General features: G+C 41.2%; 1 protein-coding gene across 1 annotated transcript in view; it reads left to right on the top strand.

The window, feature by feature from the left end:
* SHOC1 (shortage in chiasmata 1) overlaps positions 1-24,513 on the top strand; it is a 129,302-nt gene that overhangs the window by 81,880 nt on the left and 22,909 nt on the right. The window contains exons 16-24 of the mRNA XM_043514997.1: positions 1,095-1,202; positions 4,328-4,515; positions 7,512-7,584; positions 9,476-9,542; positions 10,156-10,340; positions 10,915-11,020; positions 13,755-13,866; positions 14,939-15,060; positions 24,159-24,252. Of these exons, the coding sequence (XP_043370932.1) occupies positions 1,095-1,202; positions 4,328-4,515; positions 7,512-7,584; positions 9,476-9,542; positions 10,156-10,340; positions 10,915-11,020; positions 13,755-13,866; positions 14,939-15,060; positions 24,159-24,252 (1,055 nt within the window). The remainder of the gene's footprint in view (positions 1-1,094; positions 1,203-4,327; positions 4,516-7,511; positions 7,585-9,475; positions 9,543-10,155; positions 10,341-10,914; positions 11,021-13,754; positions 13,867-14,938; positions 15,061-24,158; positions 24,253-24,513) is intronic.

Here is a 24,513-nt window from a genome sequence, read left to right as displayed (position 1 = left end):
ACAATCAAACTCCAAATCTACCGCTTGAAAGTGGACTAAGGTATTAAGCAGGAAAACTTACTTTATTATAGGTAAGATGCTATCAGAAACATTTAAGGCACACTTAGTACAATTGTTATGGACAGAAAGTGAGGAATCTGTTTTTAATAGAGATTGTAAGACAGACAGACACCTGGGCACCAGCTTACACCTTTGCCAAGCATTATAGGATAGATGTACAGGCTTCCATAGAGGCCGTCTTTGACAGGAGAGTGTGGTTAGCGACTGTCAAATCCTCATCCCTCCTGTAGCTTTATGTGAGCTGCTTTGGGAGGTTTCAAGTATCCGGCATAGTACAGAAGACTAAAGAGGACATTTTTCCTCTCTGTTAATTTTCTTCCTTTAAAGTATTATATGCTAGCCCAGATAATCTCCAGTGAAAAACAATGTCTTTTTTATGGTTCAAGGCAAGGGTAGTCAATAGGTGGACCGCAGGCCAAATCCAGACCACCAGATGCTTTTGAACAAATCCTGAAATCTTTTTGTTTACTTATTATCATTTTTTTTTTCTGGAGTCTGGAGCTTGACCAAGAAATTTGGACCTTGACAAAAAAATAATTGAGTATCCCTGGTTCAAACTTTAATGCAAAGTTTCTTTGGAAAACTCAAGTTCATGTTATCACTGAATTAAAGTTATTTACTGATTATCAGAGGATGGAGTCAATTTGATTTCTTGGGAACTGCTTTGAAATAGTCATTTGCACAGAGATTGTTAGACCTTTCTATATAGAGGTATGATGTCATCAAAAGATTTAGTAATCTGTCTCCATCTGCTGTATGAGAGTATACATAACCCAAATAACTTAGACTAGTATAGAAGAGCTCAAAGAAAGAAAAGGTAGGCAAAATTTCTGCTTTCCTTCATGTACAGTCAGTGTTTGCCTTGCTGAGGTCCGCAGCAATGACATGTTTATATTTATATATATATTTCATTGTGGGAGATTAATGTTCTGAGATGCCAGGACCCTTTATATGAATTCATGTACTCAGTATAGCTTCTGATGTTTCTATGCAAACCATATATATATATATAAAACTTTTTTTCCTTTGTATAGGTAAAAATAGTGAGAAAGAGATAATGTTGTTCAAACATGCTGCTCTGGTGCATCTGTTGGTAACAGTTCGAGACCTCCTATTAATGTGTAGCTTGGACACAGCATTAGGTTAGTTTTAACAATAAAAATGTTTTCTCTCTTTATTGTCATTGCAACATGGAATGCAATATCCAAAAGGCCACTGAATGACAATTAATATACCATGAAATTCTACAATCCCTCTCTCATATTTTGTCATTTTTGATTGTGTGGTGTAACTAAACACTTATCACGCCTTAACTTACAGCTTCTTGAGAGTTGCCCCCTGTCTGCCTGCCTATTTCTACATACTCATTTAGGGTTGCCAACCCTCCTGGATTGGCCGGGAGTCTACCAAAATCGGCCTCAATCGCCTGGTGACTATTAAAAGCAAACGTGGAGATTTTAATAGGTCAAAAGTCCAGTCGGTGATGCAGCAAGGCTAGGGCAGGCTCCCTACTTCCCTGACTTCATATGGCTCCTGGAAGCGGCTGGCATGTCCGGCTCCTAGGCACCGGGGTGGCCAGGGTTCTCCGCGCACTGCCCCTGTGCCCTGCTCTGAGCGCCGACTCCACAGCACCCATTGGCTGGGAACCGCAGCCAATGGGAGCTGCAGGGGCAGTGCCTGCAAGCAGGGGCAGCACGCAGAGCCACGTAGCTGCCCCTGAGCCTAGGAGTTGGATATGCCAGCCACTTCCAGGAGCTTCCCAAGGTAAGTGCCATCTGGCCGGAGCCAGCATCCCTCACTGCCTCCCTCACCCCAGCCCTGAGCCCCCGCCTGCACCCAAATTCTCTCCCTGAGCTCCCACCCCTCACCCCCTCCTGCACCCCAACCCCCTGCCCCAGCCCTCAGCCTCCTCCTGCACTTCAAACCCCTTGGCCCCAGCCTGGATCCCCTTCCTGCACCCCAACCCCAGAGCCTGCACCCCAGCCAGAGCCCTCACCCCCTCCCACACTGCAACTCCCTGCCCCAGCCTGAAAGTGAGTGAGGGTGGGGGAGAGCGAGCAACAGAGGGAGGGGGCATGGAGTAAGTGGGGGCGGGGCCTTGGAGAAGGGACAGGCAAGGGTGTTCAGGTTTGTGCAATTAGAAAGTTGGTAACCCTTTACTCATTAAATGCCAATTCAGTGCTAATTGTATTTCTTTACGATTAATACCCGACACGTAGTTTATATCACCATTTATGTCACTGCACAGTTTGGCCAAGAAACTTCCATGGGAGTTGCACCCACTTACATCATGTCTGGATTTTGCTCAGTCTCCCTGAACACTGAATTTTGCATGTGAATCTTCAAGTTAGCTGGCAAACATATAAAAAGGACATATAGGCAGACAACTCCCTGTTGACATTCTGAGACTTTGTGCATTGTTTATTATGCTGTGCATTTGGAATAATTTATACCTAAGAAATTAGTTTCCCATCTACTCCTTTGAGTCTAAGACACAAAGAGTGGGGCAGGTTGAAGCACAAATGTGGAATATTATTTAACACATTTGGACCTGTGTAAAGCTATACCAAAGACTAAAGGCTGAACCGTAGCCCTTAACCTCAGAGATTATTCCATTTTTTAGTAATATGGTGTTCTGGGCCAAGGTGCTCGAAGCACCACAGGCCTAGCAGGAGTACTCTGAAAAAAACAAGGCTTACATATAGCTGTGAATTATTGGCTTTACTGAAAGTTAGTGACCCACCCACAACGAGGACTCCAAGCGTTGCAGTCCCGGAGGCGGGAAACCCAGCACACCGGAGCCCTGCCTGGGACGGAGTCCAACAGGGGCAGGTGATCAGCTTTAATAAGCACTACAGAAAAACAGCTCATGAATATAGAATTAGGTACTTCCCAAAGAGGGGGACTGGTCCCAGCTGCTTTCATGTATCCTTCAGTAACTATCTATGTTTCTGGTTTCAGAGTAGCAGCCGTGTTAGTCTGTATTCGCAAAAAGAAAAGGAGTACTTGTGGCACCTTAGAGACTAACAAATTTATTAGAGCATAAGCTTTCGTGAAGTGAGCTGTAGCTCACGAAAGCTTATGCTCTAATAAATTTGTTAGTCTCTAAGGTGCCACAAGTACTCCTTTTCTATCTATGTTTCTGTGTCCTTCAGTAACTATCTATGACCTACAGTAACCTCTCGGCTTGAGAAAGTGGAAATTCCCTAGCTAGGCCGTAACAAAGTAACAAAGTCTTCCGCAGTCCCCTACATATGCAGATAAGGTTCAGGAGATAACAGTTCATCTGCTCCTAATTTCACCCCTGAAGTCATAATCCCATTTGTCACACATTCATTTCCACATCTACCTATCATAATTTCACACACAGGTTTATCCGAATTTAGAGCATATATGATCTCTATTATGAAAAATTTACACTCTACAAAATTATGATTTCATGTAGAGCATAACAACAGGAGCAGATTAACTCTTAAAAAAGCGATTATGTCTTCATTGAAATGCCTCTAGTAATAAATGATGGGGAAGGGGAATGCAGAAAATAGAATATGTAAACAGAACCATCTCTACTCATAATGTTTGTCTAAGAGTTCTGTGAGGTGTCAGCATATTTAAAGGTGAACTGAAAAAGAAATTTGAAAATCGAGCCAAGCACAGAAATATTATATGTCCCCACCAGTCAGGCTGTGGTAGCATTCAGCACATAAATAAGTGGAAACTAGTCATATATACATACATATTTTATTTATAATTCAATTTCTTGGCCTGCTTTAGGTTCACTGTTGATCCACAGTATACATCACACAGGGATGTTACAGGTAGCAGAAATATTTGAAATAATATGAGCTAACTAGTACGGACCCAGATTTGTCACATTTATCTTGTAAACGCACTTTTAAAAAAATAATTAAAAGATTAAACTTCGGAAAATGTGGCATATAAGAAAAAGCCTGATTTAGCTGGTAGCTTCTCGGCTGGCTAAGTGTAACAGCTCAATTTTCTGGTATCTCAGGTTCCAGTAGGCTACTTACGATTTTAGATTTATTTACATGACAACTGGTTCCAAAGTCTGGTTAGTGGGGGCATTCTGCACATATTTCTGTCTTTGGCTAAATTTTCAGCTTTCCTTTGTGAGTTGCTTTCACATGTAGCTAAAGTGTGTGTGCAGATCAAATAGAAATCTTTACCATTTTCTTTCTCTTTTTGCCAATGCAGTTTTTGGAATGTCAAATTTAAGTAATTGTTTCTTGCTTTGGTTTTTAAACAGGGTATTTGTCCAAGGCAAAGGATATCTATACAAGCATCTTAGGTTCCTGTTTGGATATTATTTGGAGGCAGCTGGAGATTGTACAGTATAGCAGGCAGAAAAAGAATGAAATGAGTCCCAAAATAACAGAGCTTCAGTGTCAGATGTTAAAGTGGGTGCAGAGTGATACAGATGAACAGAATCATAAGGTTAACAATTTAAGCAAGTTCTTTAAACAATCAAAACTACTTTAGAGCAATCATTATAAAACTACCTTACTTAAATAAGAGTTGGCTTACGACAGGAAATTTTTTATTTGACTCTCCACTTGAGAATACTTATGAGTAAAGGATGGTGTGAAGCTGCACCACCTCAGGAATAGCCCTGGGATTCTCTGCTGACTCCCCACTTGCTCTAAGGGTGAAGTAATCTACACAAGCTTGTTACTAGGCACAGATTTCTCCTATGCCAACTCAGCTGGGCTGGTACTTTTGAGGTGTGGGGGGCAGAGACAAGGTGCTACTCACTCTGCACGTCTACCTGTGTACAGATACATCAATTAAATATGGACATACAATTGTATTGAAACAGCAGTTGCACAAATAGGAAACAAGGACCATATGAACCCAAATGGTTTTGCTCTTGAATTAAGCACACATTGTTCCTTTGCTATGTTGCATCATTTGTTGAAAATTACAATATGACTTTATTTCAGAGTAGCAGCCATGTTAGTCTGTATCTGCAAAAGAAAAGGAGTACTTGTGGCACCTTAGAGACGAACAAATTTATTTGAGCATAAATAAATTTGTTAGTCTCTAAGGTGCCATAAATACGCCTTTTCTTTTTAATATTACTTTAGCCACTAAAGTCCCAATCCCAATCTCTGGCTAAAGAACACGCAAGCGTGTGGGTTGAAGTACAACATTGGTTTTAAACCGCCATTGCATTCCTCTGCTCCTTGGCCACCTGTGCAGAAGGCCAATTGCCCGACATAAGTGAGAGCAGCCTTCAGGCTACTGTAATTTACACCGGTTACAAATGGCCATAAAACAGCTGGGGATCACTGTGGGATAGGTTTGTGGGGAGTAAACAGAGGAATTGGACATAAATATCCAAAATGTATTCTTCCTGGCAGTATGGATATTTTTGGTGATATCATTCCTGTGTTTAAATCCCCCACAAAAAACAGAAGCAAAAATCAGGTTTATCACCAGATCATTTTATTTACATAGTGCATAAGCAGCATAATACATAATAAAAGTAGGAAGGCAAAAAAGATAGTAAAAAAATATTTTAGAATATTTTGAGTGGAATTTAAACTTGTAAAGACTTTAGTTCACTTACATTCAGAGGCAGTTTTTAGAGTGACCCAGAACAAACAGAAGTATTCCTGTATTAATAAGATGTATAAATTCTATTGCATAAGCCATTTGCTGTTGTATCATATTAGCATTGGCTAATATGATGTGAAGTATGATAATCTGGTTATACTTTTATATCATATTAGTGAATTGCTATTCATAAAATCATAGAATATCAGAGTTGGAAGGGACCTCAGGAGATCATCTTGTCCAACCCCCTGCTCAAAGCAGGACCAATCGTCAATTTTTGACCCAGATCCCTAAATGGCCCCCTCAAGGATTGAGCTCACAACCCTGGGTTTAGTAGGCCAATGCTCACACCACTGAGCTATCCCTCCCCCCATTGATGCAAGATATAATGGAAAATTTCCTTTATAAGCAAAAAGTTACAAATAGAATATGATGGACCTCATAGAAAAAAACCTTATAAACTCTACCATTCTTATTCCATCATCATTTGCATCCATGATTACACAGGAACAGCAGTATATTAGTACAACATGTAGGTCAGCAATTGATGTAGTAATGAGCGAGACAACATTGGAAAACTAAGAAGAAAACCGATGAAAATTTTTAAAAATGTGTGCCCAGAGTTAGGCCCCTTGACTTTAATGGAACTATTGGGTGCTCAGCTTTTTAGAATTAGGCCATTTATTTAGTCCTCTAAATACAAATTTAAGTAACCTTCAACAACAGTATTGAACATCTAGATGCTCCCATTACACTCAGTGGAAGATATGCGGGGTTTGGAAACCAGGCCACTATTTTAAGCACCTGACTTTAAACATCCATTTTTAAAAATTTATCCAAAGGGACAAATATTCAGAAACTATTTCTGCTATGACAGCATTTAGCACAATGATAACATTTACACATGCAACTACCTCATTGGACCCATAAATATGAAGTTGGACTTGTAAATATTACCCCTTGCTCACACATTTAATTTTGGGTGCAGAATTGGGCCCACAAAAATGGAGGCAGTTGACGACCTCTTAAACATCAGGTCCATAAATGTACCCAGACAGTGCCAGTAAAATGGCATTAATCTACTAGGATAATCCTGTGTAGAGCTGAATGTATAGTCTTTTCACTGGTTGTGTACTTGTCAAGTTTTTTTAGCTTATTGCTGAAAATTATACTGAGCATATTGATCGTATAGCACATGGTTCACTTTGTTTCATTTGGGTTGGGAGACAAGGTTGAATATCTCCTCCCATGGGAGAATCTTTTAAAAAGACCTGCCCTTTGCTGCAATCTGATCCATTTGAAAATAAAAGACTTTGGTCATCAACAGTGTTTAATGAGCCTCACACATAAGTTATTTAGTGAGCTCTGTTATGGAAATCTTTCCAAACAGCTCTTCAGTTTGGAGGTGTCATAATTTTAACAAGGAGCTCTCAGGAGTCCCTAAAAGCCCATTCAGCACATTGTTGTAGCACAAGCAAAACTCCAAATATCTTCTGTGTGAGTTTTACCTGCAAATAGAGTATGGGATTGGCTTGAAAAATCTCCTCCCCATGATGGTCTATCTGGTGCTGCAGTAGGAATTCAGTTCCATGACAGCAATTTAAATACTGCCTTTAAATAGTTTATTTTCTTTTTGTGTGTTAATACTCAGGTGTGAAATTTTTTTTCTAGAATATCTTTATTGCTGATACTGCATCTCCTTTCATAGTAACGCTCTTCTAATATCTTTTAGTAGTAAGCACACAATTATCCTTTAGGAAACAGATTCAGCAGACAGCAAAAAATTAATACTATCTTTCATGTATTGTTCCAGGAAAAGTTGTGTAGACAGAAAAAAATTAAAATGTTAATTTCTTTTACTTGTCTTACATCAGGTACTAATCATAACAAGAATGGACTCTGATCATGAAAAAGCTGCCATCACTAAAACCCTTAGTACAGTAGAAGGTAAATGCTGCTCTTTTGTGCAAATCTTTAGAAGATGAGAAAGGTAACATCAAGGCTGTGCTCCACTCTGCTTGCTTATATCGTTGTGTGTATCTGTCACAGATCCCACTCAAGTTCTCCCTCATGGTCACTCACTAGATTGCTGTGAAAGGACATAGCTGTTAGGTCCCTGGATCTTTTAAGCCTCCCAGAGACTGAATGGAGTCTAGCCACTACCCCAATCTTTGCGGTCCCTAGGCTTATTTCAGAGCACAGACTATCTACCATCTTCTCCTGAGACGTGGAACCCACTATCCAGCTGCCTAATCCCCAAGCTCACTGCTGAGTTCAGCTGAAATGCACCCTCTTCCAGAATCCCATCCGAAGGTGTAGCCTTCTGGTTTCCCTTTGAACTCTCTCAAGAGGCCTGGGGTAAGAATGAAGCATATTACATACAGAGACACTTTGCCGAGAGTCTCACACAATACTGTTTACTAGCTCACCCATCCCTTGGGCAACCAAGTGGGCTCAGAAATCAGGTAGGCGCTCCTGCCTCATGCAGGCCCTTTCATGTTGGGCTGCTTCTCTCTCCTCTTGAGCTGGAAAATAATGGCTAAAACCCCAGACAGCTCAGTACCTCCCTTTTTACAACTTTTAGCCCCTTTATCAGCTTACCTATACCTTGCCAACTTCAACAGGTGATCACAAACTTGTTCCAGGTAAATGCATTGCTCAGACAACCTCTGCCCTGCTAAACCGGTTCACCTGGTTGGAAGCCAGTCTCTTCTTAGAGCTATTCCATTTTGATGCTATTCCTATTCCATATAACATCAGTTCTCCTTTGCTAATCTTTTGCCCCCAACCTTTAGAATTTCAGCCCAACATAGAAGCAAACAGACAATGGAGAAAGCAAAAGGCTGCACCTTCAAACTGGAGTTTGCCACTTGGTAAAGATACCTACAGAAATGCAGTTTTCATAGTAACACTTCATACCATCCAGCCAGAATTCATAAGTTTGTACACACAGATTCCCAAATTATCACAGCATCTCATCTTATACTGCCCCTTTTTCACTTCTGTATAAAGTCCCCTTTTGCTCCCATTGTCTCCTGCCATTTCTGTCTCCAGGCTTTCATTCCTGATACTTTTTATGATCAGAACAGCCTATCAAGCACACCCCTCTCTTCCTTCAAATCCCTCCTTAAATCCCTGATTTTCACTCGGTTGATTGCCTCACCAACAACATATCTGTGCCATCTTGTGTTGAATTATTCTTTTGAGTTTTGTATTAAGATTAGATTGCTTACTCTTTAGAACCAGCGACCCTGTGTCTAAAGTGTTTTATAAATGATGGGTGTATTTGCAATACTATAAATAATGAAAATAAACATTTGCTCTTTTATATCTATTTATTAAATGGCTTAGAAACATAGATCAATCTGATTGTCTCATTGACCTTCTGAGGACATTTATATTATACAAAATACATATTGTTCTTCATCCTCTGCAACCTGTTAGCTACATCTCTTTCTGACATATTTTCTGTCATATATAAAATTTTAAAATGCCAGGGGAAAAAAAAACACTGTTTTCCCATTTTAAGTTAATTAGAAACATTATTTAGCTAAGCAATATGACTGCTCTTGACTTATCAACAGGAGTCCAGAATTTTACCCCATCTTGGGCCTAAATATACAAGGCTTTCAGTATGGGCAGGGTCACAACTTGTCTTCCTAGTGAAATGCGAAATTATTGATGACTGCCTCAGGTACAGCACTGTCATCGAGGCTGCATCCCTGAGGTTATAATTTCTGATTCAGCCCATGTTTGCTGTTTATCATTATATGTCAATTTACACCTGCAGAAGATCAGTTCCAATCTCTTTAATTGATGTTTAATTCTTTTTAAACAGGTTTAAAAGCCATGGTTTTGAATCCTGAGAAAATGGGAGTTTTGTTAAAGCACAATGTCATAAGCAGGTGAGTATAATTCATAATTTTTGTGGCCCAAATCTTACAATCTTTAATCAAAATTAACTTCAGAGAAACTCCTGTTAATTTCAAAGTGAGTTTTGCCGAAGGCTTGGGTAAGTATTTCATGATTTGGGCCTATGTGTTTCTTTCTGTAAGGTGACGAACATTCTGGCCCAATCCAAATCAGCAGTTAAGTATAGTAGTTAAGTAGTAACTTTAAGTATGAGTAGTCCTACTGCAATCACTGGTGTGAAGAATCCCCAGGGAAAAAAGGAGATATAGATGGGCATTCTAATAATACTGATGATGCAACATGAAAAGCTAATTTACAAGACCCCCTACCCCTTTCCAGTTGAGGTTGTAGAAACTCTCCTAACTTGTTAGCTCATGCCTGAAATGAAAGGTGATAGCAGATAATATGAAGATCTAATGCAAATAACTGGAGTTGGTGGAGTAATTAATAAAAATTATTAACATTTTCTAATAAAGGATAAAATCAGTTTTTAAATTATCCTTTAAACAACTGACATTGTCTATTCAAGTTACACGTTTGCGAGTTTTTATTTTGTACTGGGAGTAATCAGGCTGAAAGATAATTTTCTGGATATTTCTCTTTCAGTCTGAGTAGATGTTCCTGTGTTATTGTACATAATCAGCACATTGGAGCTGACTTTCCTTGGACACTTTTCTCATTAGTGGTGGAATATGATTATACAGAGAACTCCTGTTGGAATGAGCTGTGCAAAAATTTGAATATTACTTACATAACTTTTAAAACCACTCTTCCAGAAACACTTGTAGTGGGTAAGTAAATGCCTCCTAGAATTCAAATGAAAGGTTGGTCTTGCACCTAAAAAAGGGATTTGTATTCTCTAAAATGTTTACAAATATGTGCCCATGAAAGAGAGAGAGAATAATAATAATTAATAATAATAATAATAATAATAATGACTAAAGCTAAGCATATTGAGCTAGATCGTCTCTTGAATTATGTACATAACAGGAGTAAGATAGGAAGAAGTTTTGATTTGAGCCCAATCCTGGCAAAGATAAGGAGTGAATTGCATTGAGCTCCTGAGAGAACCTCTTTGAATATCTGGTAGTTCAGCATTGATAGAGGCTGTATCCAGTGTTCTTCATGCAGTGAGAGCCTTGCTTCAATTCTGGGGGAATACAAGACAAAACTAGGAAGGGTCTTCTAGAATCTGAAACTACTCACACAAGAAGAAAATTCAACAGAAATATTTTTAATGAAGATATATATAGTCTACATTTTCAAAAAGATACGTCCATTTGAATACCTAAAACTATCACCTCTTACATTCCCTGTTTTGTGAAACTGTTACATTATTTATCTTTAAATCTGAAAATGTTTCAGGTGAAAATTTTGGCTGCTTCCTTCTAGAGGTACAAATTCCGTATGTGTTTCTGACATCTGAAGGACTTCTTAACGCACCAGAAATCCTTCAGCTTCTAGAATCCAAGTAAGTGAAATTGACCTGATTATTGATGCATCTATCTGTCAATTTAATTAGGGGCCTCATTTGCTATGGGACAATGTGGGCATTTGCCCTTCCACCAGACAGGTGTTTGCCTCCTGATTTTTCATAGGTCTGTATGCTCCCCTTTGGCCCTCCCCACTGATTTTTCAGGATATAATATAATCACATACAATGTTCTATATGCTGACACAACTTTTCTTCCCCTAGAATTTTTCTGAAATGAGGCCCCTGAATTTAATCAATTCTATTTATTTTAGGTATTTCCAATGCACTTATCATCTCGTTGGTTGATGAGGCTATCTGTTCACTTAGCAATTACAGTGTTAGCATTATAGTGAAGACGACAAGACAAATTTGACAATCACATTCATGGCTCATTGAAGTCAGTGGTGTTACATGGGTGTGAATCAGAGCAGAATGTGGCCTACTGATATTGATAAAAGAGATGTTAATAGTGAAATAGCGCTTTTATTCCAAATTCTTATTTCAGTCCTACAATGTTCTCCAAAAATCACCTTTGAGCTGAAATATGTTATGCTTGGGTGCTGCCTAGGAAAATAAAAAAAAATTTTAATATTTTTTTAAAAAGTTTTCATAAAAGTATTTTGCTTGTTGCTTTTTTTTTTAATTACCAGGACTACTTTAAATATTAGAAGACAAAAATGTTCCATTTTTCTGATGCTACCCATTTTTCTAATGTTATTTTAAAAGTTAGCAAAGTCAAAAACTGTTTTGGATGTTCAAACTTTGTATTCTCACCCTGTGGCATGCAAAGAGTTTAGTCTCCTGAGGACTGTTATAATTTGGTCTACTTCTGGTTGTTGTCTTGGTGGGTGATTAGTGGGGGGGGGGGTGTTTAGTGGACTCTGATATACAGGAGGTCAGACTGTATCATCTGGTGGTCCCTTCTACTTTAAATTCAAAAAAGAACTAGATAAATTCATGGAGGATTGGTCCATCAATGGCTATTAGCCAGGATGGGCAGGGATGGTGTCTCTAGCCTCTGTTTGCCAGAAGCTGGGAATGAGCAACAGGGAGTAGATCACTTGATGATTACCTGCTCTGTTCATTCCCTCTGGGGCACCTGGCATTGGCCACTGTCAGAAGATAGGATACTGGGCATTTACATAATCTTGAATGAGTACTAGCGCCTTCAATTTCTTTAAATACCTTTATAACAATAACAAAATTCTGAAGGTTTGAAAATAGTGCACTGCATAGGTGTGTTGTTATTCTTAACAGAAACAGTATCCATTTTAAAAAGAAAAGGAGTACTTGTGGCACCTTAGAGATTAACAAATTTATTAGAGCATAAGCTGTCGTGAGATACACTGCATGCATCCGATGAAGTGAGCTGTAGCTCACAAAAGCTTATGCTCTAATAAATTTGTTAAGTCTCTAAGGTGCCACAAGTATTCCTTTTCTTTTTGTGGATACAGACTAACACGGCTGCTACTCTGAAACCAGTCAGTATCCATTTTGTTTTCCCCAACAGTCTAAAAGTTCACAGAGTAAACAGCACTTTTCATTATGGAAAAAAATTATGAAGTGTATTTCTGTGAAGTGTTTAATTACAATTTGCCCTTTTAAGCCTAGTGCTAGTGGTGGCATCTTGCTGAAAAGCATTGCCGGGTTTGATATTGACTGTGAGGCACAATGAAGAAGAACGACAAAACAGTTTCTAGCTTGTTCTTAATAACAATTTAACAGTCCAAAACCAACATTTTTAATTTCGGTATTTAAAAATTTAATAATTTACATAATGAGTTCTTCTTAGCACTGAGCTCTGCCTGCCCATCTCCAGGATCCCAACAGACTAACTGTGGGCAGAGTAGCCCGAGACCCAGTCAGTGCTTTTTACCTAAATTTCCCTGGAATTGGGGAACCATTGAATGGATCAGCAAAGAATTCTGGAATTTCACAGCAGGCCACCAGTCACACTGCCTCCAAGTGTACAGATAAGAATATCTGGACACATACGTTTTTTCCACTGGATATCATAAAAGGTGCAAGTTTCTTATGTGACTTAATGCTGGCAGGGTCAGTTTTAGCTCCCTTGTGTTTGCTGAGGATGATGCCCCATAGAGTGGCTCCCCCTCTAATCAACTGACTCTCTCAGAGCCCTGAGCAGGTGGTGTTCATTCAAAGGGTCTTTCACTAACACAAGGAGTGTGGATGCTATTTTGGTTCACTTCCCTCACTCTGGCAATTTGAGGGCCACTAGAGGGGAATTTCACTCCTTTCAGTCTCTCTGTGCTGCACAGTGGTAGAGAGGAGGGATATGGCCCTAAATGAGGAAGGAATGGCTATCAGGTTGCTAAAATCTTTTTTAGTTGTCAGAGGCAATGTAATACAGCTATAGCTTCTCAACAAGAAGTTAAAAGGATTGACTTTGCTACACTGCAAATTTCAACATCGGAATGTTTTGCTGACTTATAAATATCAGTCTCTGCATTACATAATGTTGTTTCATGAAACTGCAACCTCCTGTGCAGAATATGGCAGTACATCAAGGTAATATTAAATGAATGTGGAATTAAACCTAACAGAATAAATATTGAAATATTTAAGTCTCACTATATTGATTTTTGACCTTTGAATATATATGTCTTAATTGAAGTATAGTTGGGGGGTTCACAACAACATTCCTCTCCTTTTAGGAAGATTTCATCATTTCACTGAAATTAAATTTACTGACAGTTTGTGAATTCTGTAGGTACAATATTACTTTTGTTGAGAGAAGTTGCAGTGAATCATTACAGCTCTTTGGAGGTACAGATCGATATGTCGTGATAACAATAGATGAATGCACTGCCATAATTATTGAGGTACAAAATTAGACCAACATGGTCAAATTCCGCACTCAGTTACATCTCTTAATCTTTCCTTGTAAGCCAGTCTCTCCAGCCATCTAGCCATTTTTGTTGTTCCTTTTAACCCCCTCCTTGAGATGACAGTTTCATATCCTAATAGCTTCTCATCCCAGAAGTTATTCCATAGTTGAATGAATCCAAAATTCTGTTTACGTCATTGAGGTATTTACTGATTGATCTTGTATTATATCTTCTTTCTACACTTATGCTTGATAATAGAATACCTGCAATGTTGACCTGCATTATCCCTGTCATCAGTTCTGTTCTAAAATTCCTGAAGTGATTTTGAGAATATTTATTATTAAAGACCCCACACTTGAAAAAGGGGTTGTATAATTGAAAATATATAGTGAACAATTCAAGTTATACATGACTATATCCTCTCATTGATATGAATGTTAATTCCTTTCATGTAAACAAGATATACATACTTATGTAGAGAAGACTTTGCCCTGCACGACGGTCTGAACAACTGAACATGATCATATGCACTTTGTTATTAAAATTCTTTGTCTGTTCATCTAGTCAGTGTACGACTGAAACTCTACAGCTAGAAAAACTGATATTGCAAGATAAATTGAGTATAAAATCATATATTAATATTGAAAACAGAACACATCTACACCCTCTTACAGCGTAGTATTTAGCCACATTGTACTTTATAAATCCAGTATATCCATAGTGTAATCCGTATAGGTTGATTAAAGTAAAGAGTAATAATAATAATTTGCACTTTTATAGTTCTCTGTAAGCCTAAGAACAAACCTGTGCAGTACATAAATATCCCCATTTTACAAAAGGGGAAACTGAGGCATGATGAGGTCAATTGACTTGCCAAAATTCACACAGAATAAAAGTCCGAATAGAATCTAGGTCTCCTGGCTTCCAGTCCAGTGAGCTTTATCCACTTAATAAGGCTCCTTCTCAACTGTAAAGTTTACATTACAGTGATGCACATTTTAAATCTTACAGCAGCCTTGTAAATATATTCAATTTATTTACCTTTTTTGTGCTAATTTTGCTGTAGACTTTGGAAGAGCTGAATTATGAGAAATCCTCTGATAATATCATACTAAGACTGATGGCACTATCACTCCAATACAGTTGCTGTTGGATCATTTTGTATTCCAGAGAAAGACTGAATTCAGAGTAAGTTAAACATTCATTCTACTAGCATGGTGTTATAAAGCAGAGTTGGCACTATGCGAAATGATTTACTAGAACTAAGTAACTTAACAAAATGTTAAAATTTAATTGCAAGTCATGCACTGCTTTTACAACAATATAAATAGCGACATATTCAACTTCCAGTGTGTTTCTAGTTTGCATTGGACTTTTCACTCAATTTCTGTGTTGTCATACTTTTATCTTGGGACTCAGTAGACTGATTTACATGGCAATTAATTTCTTGGTACCCTAAAGGATCAAAACAGGGTATTTTGAGTTTTTAAATTATTTTTGGTCATGTTCAAGAGATAAACTATTCAGTTTTAAAAAGAAATTTACTTTTCTAAGCAGTTAATACTTAGATCAGACATCCTTTGATATTAAAAAAGGGAAAATCAACATATCTGGAGACAATACTGGCTTGACAACAATAACCATTGGAACTGCGCATTGTAATGCACTACAATAAACTAATGTCCTACAAGTGCATGCCCGTTAATCATGGCATCAGCATTATATCCTGCCTGGCAGCTATGCATGTATTCTCAAAATCTATCAGTCATTTCCAGTGACCCTTCTGCTTTTGCTCCAGAAGCTCTGCCTCGTTCATAAGTAGTACCTGAATCTCTGATTCTGCTGTCTCATGTAACCACCATTTTCTTCCCATAAGCCTTCTCCTGTAAGCTAATGGTAAGCAGTACATTCTCCCTGCACTGGTTACCTTCTTTTTGGGATCTTTCCCTTATTAACTGGGTTCCCTTCCAGTCCAGTTGTGTCATAGCACTGCCTGTGCACTGAAGACTGAGATCATTTTTCTCCCTCACAATGCAGCTGTTGCTGCTAGCAGGCTGGCTTACAGGACAACTGAAACAGTTGCTGGTAAAAAGCACTTTATTTCCCTTCCCACAGCCATATATATACAGCACTTGTTTATTCCTTTTCTGTTGTTTATCACCCAATGTTCCCAACGTTCTTATCTTTCGGTTCCATTATCTTGTTGTAGTGAAGACTCTCAGACACTGCTTAGATCATCAGTCCTCAGTTCAGCCAAAGTTTTCTGGCCTTGTCCTTTATCTCTTGTTACCCGCAGCCCCGCCTCTTGTTCTGCTCTTTTCCACTATTTGGTACACATTTCTAAAACATCTGATACTCAGTATTTCCCACATCTCCCCCTCTTTGTTTAAAAGCAGCTTGAATCATCCGTGACATTCCCCAACGCATACATTGAACTGTACATGGACCACACAAACAAATTATACAAATACAGATACCAATTAACAAAAGGGTGTGCAACAACGATGTTATCCAAACAGGCCATCCAAATCCCGACAACCAATCCCAAATAGGGTTGGTCTCCTTTGTCAGCTTATGAATATTTTGTTCTAATTTTGCAAGTAATTCATGAACAGAGTGAGAATGATCTGACAAATTAAAACAACACATACCCTCAAAATCTTCACATCCGTGTCCATGTGCTAATAACAAAAAAATCAATTGCAGCACGATTTTGTAAAACTGCATGGCGAATGCTATCTATATCGGTTAATAACGCAGTTAATATTTCAGATGTTAAATTAAACTGTTTAATACTCCAACAAGCTAATTTCTCTAAATTAAAAGCATTTTCCATAGTAGCAACACCAGGGGCAAGAAACGCTGCAAATACTTTTGAAGGAGTGTCCCAAAAATTCACCGTATCCTTACAATCCGGGGTAAAATCTTCCAGTGCCCTTTTTGTACGATTTAATTGTAGGCTCAAGTATTCTACGACTAGGGGCATAAAGTGTAAGCCTGCCCAAATAACATGGTCCGCCTATAGGGTAACTAGGAACACCTTGCCAGGCACGATTCCCGCAAATAAGGAAGGTACCCGGCGGTAGGGCCTTTGCAGACCCATTATTCCAAATTCCTTTAGGGGGTAGTTGAATACCTATATTAGCCCCACCAGTGTGACAGTAATTGCCTACCACAAACGAAGCCACAGGAGTGAGATTTTGCATATTATGATACATTGACATATTCATCTTCCATCCATACTTGTAATATAATACAGGAAATTGCCCTCCAAACTCAATGCAACCCATCGAATAATTATTAGTATTATTAATTGTAGCTGGTAGGGACCCCAATAAGGTTAACTCTTGCGGGGGATTGTACAAAGATCGGTTTAATGAGTTTATAATAGTTCCCTGTAGAAGTTCCCAACCCACTTCCGGGCATAATGCTCCTGGTGCTCCATTATACATTTTATAACAAGTAGCATTAATGTTAATATTATTATAATTACTTGATTGTAAAATAGTGTTATTATTTACATAACCTTGAAACCTTTCCAAATTTATACTAGGGTAACCAATAAGGCATGTGCTAAAGGGGTCTGTTGGTGTTGCCATTGACAAACAAAATGATGACTGCCCCGTCTGATTTGCCCATGTTACCCACACATTCTGGCGTGGATCAATTCGAGTAGGGAGAGAAGAGGCCGGCCAAAGCAGCCATAGGGCTATCAACAGGAGCTGCAGTTTCATCTTTTCCCAGGACCTCTATCCAGGGCCACACCCACTTCGCAGGTATCCACCGAGGACCTACATCAAGGGAGACACAAGCATAACCCCGTCCCCAGGTTAGCAATTGTGCTGGCCCCTTCCATTGTTGAGAGGCATAGTCAAACCATTTCACCTTAGGTTTCTTCTGCTCATGTTCTATCCCAATACTTCCTAGATGTCTTTGCATTGGAACATGATTGTTATCAGCACTACTAGGTTGCAACCAATTAAGGACATATACCGCTTTAGCTAATCGCCCAGCTGGTGTCTGAACTACTGCATCCTGTCCAGTTTGTGCCTGCTTATCCAACATTCCTTTCAAAGTACCATGAGATAGTTCAATAATGGCCTGGCCTGTCGAATTGCCTGGCACCCCTGTTTTGTGTGTTACCCCCCACATTTGTAAAAAGGTTGCGGTGCACCTGGCCACATATCCAGCTCCATTGTCTGTCTTTATCGATCGGGGCACCCCTAATGCAGCAAAACATGCCTGCCAATGTTTTATCACATCCTTGTTGCCTGTGGACACGTGGGGTGTAGCCCAGCTAACTCCAGAGAAGGTGTCTGCTGACACGTGGATGTATTTTTGCTTTCCGAATTGGTTATATTGGGTGACATCTGACTGCCATAATGTTAAAGCCTCTAGACCTCGGGGATTGACCCCGGCGGGAAAGGTAGGTGTCAACCTATTACATTCTGAGCAAGAGGCTACAATACTTCGGGTTTGGGATATAGGTAGAGAGAATTGTCGCGCTAGGGCTTTCGCAGATTGATGGAAAAATCCATGAGACAGGCGAGCTTGCTCAAACCGATTGGGTACTACCACGGATCCCACCAGTGCATCCGCCTGATTGTTGCCCGTGCTTAAGTATCCAGGCAGGCCAGTATGGCTCCTTATATGGCCTACAAAGTATGGATACTTTCTTTCATTGAGTCGATGCCAAAGGCGCAAGAGTATCTTTTGCAATGCTGGATTATGAACCTTTCCCAGCATAGCTCTCTCCAACCTGTTTACTAACCCCACGGCATACTTAGAATCGCTCATCACGTTGAGCGATTCTTGGTTCCAGTGGTCAAATGCCAAAAGTATAGCTAGGAGTTCTAATATCTGTACCGACCCCTCGCTAATAACCTTCTTATGGGCCCAAGTATGTCCATCCCACCAGACTACCTCTGCTCTCCCTGTTCGCCCCGCCGCATCGGTAAATACTGTTATTCCTGTCACTGGATTCTCCTGTCTCATAAGGTGTTTTTCCAAGTGCAACGGGGAAGAAAACAGGTGGTGGGGAGGGTAATGACAACTCAATTGTCCCTGATAATTTGCTAGGGCAACAGCAAACACGGTGTTATACATCAACAGATGTGTAATCATCGTTTTGGAAAATGGCAACAAAATCTGATGCGGATCACATCCTGTCATTACAGTTACTCTCTTCCGTGCTTGCACTATTAGCATGGCTATTGCCTCAATTCTGGAAGTTACCGTACACACATTTTTACACGGTGGAAATATCCATTCTAAACCGACTAGGGGGTCTTTATCCCTTGTATCCCATTGAAATAATAGCGCTTCCAATACTGCATCTAGGCTAAAGACCGCTACCACGAGGGGTAAGTTTTCCCGATATCTCCCAGAATAACCATCCCCCACCTTCTGCCCTATTCGTTGTAATGCTTGCTTCTGTAATACCGACAGTTGTCGTTTATCTCCCGGGGCTCTCCCCCTTCTAATAAAGGAAGAAGAGGAAGTATATCCTGATTTGTGATGCCACAAAGGGGGCGAAGCCATTGCAGTTCACCTAGCAGTTTCTGTGCACCATACAGTGTGCGAACATGAGGAGAGATTTGTAATTGTTGGGGGCGTACGGTGCAGTCAGTGACCCGAAGTCCCAAATACAAAAAAGGGGCTTTAGTCTGAACCTTTTCTGGCGCCACAAACAGACCAGCTTCTGCTAACATAAAGGTGATCTGCGTAATAACCATGTGTTCAAAAGCTACGGGTGCCGCAAATAAAAGATCATCCATGTAATGATATATTTTCCATTGGGGATACTTCATTCGGATTGGGCGTATTGCCCATGCAACGAAGAGCTGGCAGATGGTAGGGGAATTTTTCATTCCTTGGGGCAAAACCTTCCATTGATACCGTACGGAAGGTGCTTCACGATTTACCATCGGAATAGAGAAAGCAAAGCGCTCTCTGTCTCGCGGGTGTAATGGAATAGTAAAATAACAATCCTTCAAGTCAATGATTAGTAATGGCCACCCCGAGGGGAGCATGGACGGGGCAGGTAAACCGGGCTGTAGAGCACCCATATCGACCATAATAGCATTAATGGCACGCAAATCTTGGAGCAAGCACCATTTTCCTGATTTCTTTAGGATAGTAAATACAGGTGTATTCCATGGACTAACCGAGGGTTCTAGATGGTCAAGACGTACCTGCTCCTCTACTAGTTTTGTTAATGCGGCAAGTTTTTCTGTTGGCAGCGGCCACTGAGCAACCCAAATTGGCTCATCGGATTTCCATTCCAATGCCAGGGTTGGCCGCTCCTCAGCGGCCGCTAGTAGAAAGGGAGGGAGCTAATCACCACCCCCCATTGACTCAAACAATCCCTCCCCAACAACCAAATAGTTGTATCGACAAGGTAAGGGCGGACTGACCCCCTTAACGTATTATCGATTGCATCAGTAATGTCAATAAAAAATTCACTCAGCATGGGCTCACGCTGTCCGCCAATGCCCTGAAGAGGTGTGGTTACCGGTCGAAGTGGCCATGTCGCCGGCCAACCTTGCAGGGGCAACACCGTCACATCTGCCCCAGTATGACAAGGACCTGATGCTCAAAAGAAGCACCATCTGGGCCTTTAAATTGAACTAATCTGGTGGGACGATCCCATCCCACTGACAAAACAAATGCCGTTGTGAGTGGTGTGGGGTCTACCTGACTGGACGACCCGAAGCCCCCAGTTCCTCTTATCTGGGATGACTTTACAGGAACAATCGCTCGAAAGGGTATTAATTGTGCAATTTTAGTTCCGGCCATTATTGTAATAGGCGGGCATATAGCTCGTACCATAATCCCTATGTTCCCTCTATAATCAGCATCAATTAGCCCAGGAAGCACAAAGAGCCCCTTAAGGGAAGAAGATGATCTGCCAATCAACAACACACTTAGCCCATGCCCCAGCGGTCCAGAGGCCACGGAAGGGACAAGTTTTACCTCATCATTCTCTAATGTAACGTCGGTGGCGGTGGCCAAATCAACTCCGGCACTGCCGGAAGTTGCCCTGCAGAGGCTGTGCAAGCAGCCGGAGGATTGTTTGTCCTCACGCCCTGCCGGTTGGCGCTCCGCGAGGCGTTTCCCAACCCCGACAAAGGGGTCCCATCCTTTTTAAACCAGGAGTGACACTCAGTAGCTTTATGACCGAATTTTTCACATCTATTACACGTCCCAGGAAACGGGGAGGGAAGTGCATTGTTTTGTGGCTGACCTCTTTTCTTTGGGCAATCCCGTTTTAAATGACCCATCTTCCCACACTGATAACACGCCCCCTCCCTTCCCTTTCGCCATTTCGGCTTGGAGGTTTTCAAGGCTACCGCCAAGGCGCATGCATGAATCTTTGCCTTATCCTCCTCCTCCACCAAGGGGGCACGAGTGCAGGCTTCAATCATTTCGACTAGGGAGGCCGATTTTCGTAAAGTCACCAAAATCTTCTTACACGTGGGATTAGCATTTTGAAGGGCTAAATCTAATCCTAGCACCGATCGGGCTTCTGGTGTTAAATTAGGGGTCCTATCCAATGCCGTTCTTAGACGATCCAAGAAGAGGGCAAAGGATTCGCCCATATCCTGCGTGATTGTTAAATATGGGGGTGAAGGGGTGCCCAAATCAGGGAGCTCCTTAAATGCCTCCAATGCTAAAAGTTGAGACTGTTGTAATATTTGGGGTACCAATCGCGCCTGTAGCTGAGGATCTCCAAATCGCCCCTGTCCCAACAACATGTCTATTGATGCTACCTGGAGAGGGTCGTCCCGGGGTCTGTCTAAATTAAGCACTGCCGCGTGCTCAGCCTTCTTTCTCCATGAATCCTTCCATAATAATCTTTGCTTGGGTGTTAATAACATATCTGCAAATTTCTGGGCATCAAAGGGACACATCGCTTGCCCTGAGAATATTTGTTCTAATAACGCTTGTACATACGGGATTTTTCAAGCCGTACGCCATAATAGCTTTCTGAGCCTCCCTCATCAGTTTCCAATCTAACGGTACTCATGTTCTAGCCCCGGTCTGTGATACTGAAACCGGGAACGTAGCTGGCATAGCATCCAAAAATTCCCCTTCAATTATAGCATCCTTTATCAATCCATGCCAGCGCTTAATTGGGTCAGGAGGCCCCGCTCCTCCCCCCCCATCCCTCCAAATCACCCCCGTCCCCCGTTCTTCTTGTCCTCGTTTAATGGAAGAATACATAGGCAGCGGAGGTTTCACTTTTGGTCGAACCGGTTGCGTAGCGGGGGCATGAATTTTACGATATTCTTCTTCTGCTGTCAGTCGCAACTCTCCCTCGGGAGTGAGGTGCTCCGTACAATCATAAAGCCCACACAGCTGGCAACCACGGGACTATTGTGAGGGGTCAGGTATGCCCTGCTCTTGAAGCTGTTGCAGCAAATGCGATCGTGACGATCCTTGCGATCTGTTTTCCTTTCTATCCAGCTCGTCCATCATCTGTTGAGCCGCAATACCTTCCTTATAGAACCGCCGAATTATCTGCTCCTGCGTCAAGTTATCAAACTCTCCATTTTCAGGTAAGTCGGTAATCCGAACTTGTCGGGGAGGGGCTGATGGCACAACCGCGGGTGGCAATCCTGACTTCCCTTGTAACGGGTTCTCTACATTGCCCGATGATGATTCCCCCGACAATGGCCGATCCACGGCCATCGGTTCGTCCTGATCCGAGTCGTCAGCCTCCACGGGCAATGGTACCTCACTGGGTTCCAATGGCGCCAAAGGAATCGCAGGCGTTGTTTTACCAAAAAAGTCTCTCGCTCCTACCGTGAAGACCTCTTTCGTTGATGATTCTAATGCCTCGCGTAATGCAATACGCGCCCCTGCCTGAGCTGCTGCGATGGTAACGGCTCGATGAACAGTCCGCCAGGTAGGGCTCAAGGCAGTAGCTTCTTTATTTCCGGCCCCCACCGAGTCCCACATGTCTTCCCCCAATGCTTTCCATGCAGAAAAGTCAAACACATTCTTTGCAGTAACCAGGAAACCCCGTCGCCTTCCCCACCGAAGCAATTTTTGAAGAGCTTCTGGGGAAAATTTTTCTCCCTGGTTATTAAGCAGATTGCTTAAGACCTTAAACACGGCCTGCTCATCTGCCGATGCTGCCGCTCCCATTATGAGAGATATTCCCCGCCACTCACCTTTCAGTGGGAGCTCCCCCGCCTCAATAGGGCGTCCTGGTCCCTCACCTGAACGGAGGACACCGGCAGCGGCGGTCCCTGCTATTTCTTCCTCCATCCGTGGTACCAAATTCACAGAATTCTATCACATCGGGGTCACCATTTGTTGCTGCTAGCAGGCTGGCTTACAGGACAACTGAAACAGTTGCTGGTAAAAAGCACTTTATTTCCCTTCCCACAGCCATATATATACAGCACTTGTTTATTCCTTTTCTGTTGTTTATCACCCAATGTTCCCAACGTTCTTATCTTTCGGTTCCATTATCTTGTTGTAGTGAAGACTCTCAGACACTGCTTAGATCATCAGTCCTCAGTTCAGCCAAAGTTTTCTGGCCTTGTCCTTTATCTCTTGTTACCCGCAGCCCCGACTCTTGTTCTGCTCTTTTCCACTATTTGGTACACATTTCTAAAACATCTGATACTCAGTATTTCCCACATGCAGCCTCTCCTGTTGAGTGATTCAGCTGCATTCCGGTTGCTCCTTGCAGAGCTATTTATTAATTAATGTTCACAGAGCTTTAGTTAATATTCAGAATTCTGGTTGGCAAACTACATAGTCCCAGAAGAATTTGTCTGTCATTTTGAAAATATTATATGCAGCTATCAAATATCTGTAATGTATAGTGCAGGGGCGGATGCAACCTCCTGATTCAATAACTCTAGTGTCATTGCCGTATGAAACGAAACAAAAAATAAATACAAAGAGAGCATGATCTATCATTTATGTGTTATTTCAACAAATAAGAACAAAATTAGGAAGCATAATATTGGATAATAATCCAGTAAATACCCACAGCCTAGTGCAGAGGTGAGAACCCCGGAGGTAGGGGTGATGGCCTGGCGAGCAAGCCTGCCCCTCACTCACCCCACAGCCACAGCCCAGTCCTGTGGGTCTGGGCTTGGGCTTACTGCCCCACTCCAGGTGTTATGACGTGGCACACAGGGTCACAGTGCCACTCAGTTTCGGCACCCTTAGTTTCATGATTTTCTGTAGGTGCAATTGAACCCAAGCGAAAGCTGCCCCTTGTACAGTGTATTTATAGCGAGTATAATGCAATTCTGTTTCAGGTATAGCCTCACAGGAAAGACTCTGCATCATCTATCCTTAATTTATGCTGCTTTGGTTCCATTTTCACAGAAATCAGAAGACTTTGAAGTGAAGGTAATTTCTTTAGTAAAGATGTCCGTAAGTCTACTTTTACCTTCAGTATCATAAAACCACCTCTATGCCATTACCAAAACATTTGATAAAGCATGTACTCAAAATCAAACTTATGAAATAGTTTAAATTTAAATACCTGATTAAAATGAGGTGTAGGAGCATGATCACTGCCATTGGATGAGGCTCGGATTAATTTCAATGGACATTGAATAGGGCTTATACTAAGAATCAGAAATAGCTGTGTTTTACCACTAGAAGTCA

This window comes from Dermochelys coriacea, chromosome 5 (genome assembly GCF_009764565.3).
Source record: "Dermochelys coriacea isolate rDerCor1 chromosome 5, rDerCor1.pri.v4, whole genome shotgun sequence".
Taxonomy (NCBI): Eukaryota; Metazoa; Chordata; order Testudines; family Dermochelyidae; genus Dermochelys; species Dermochelys coriacea.
This window is presented reverse-complemented; position numbering and strand designations above follow the sequence as displayed.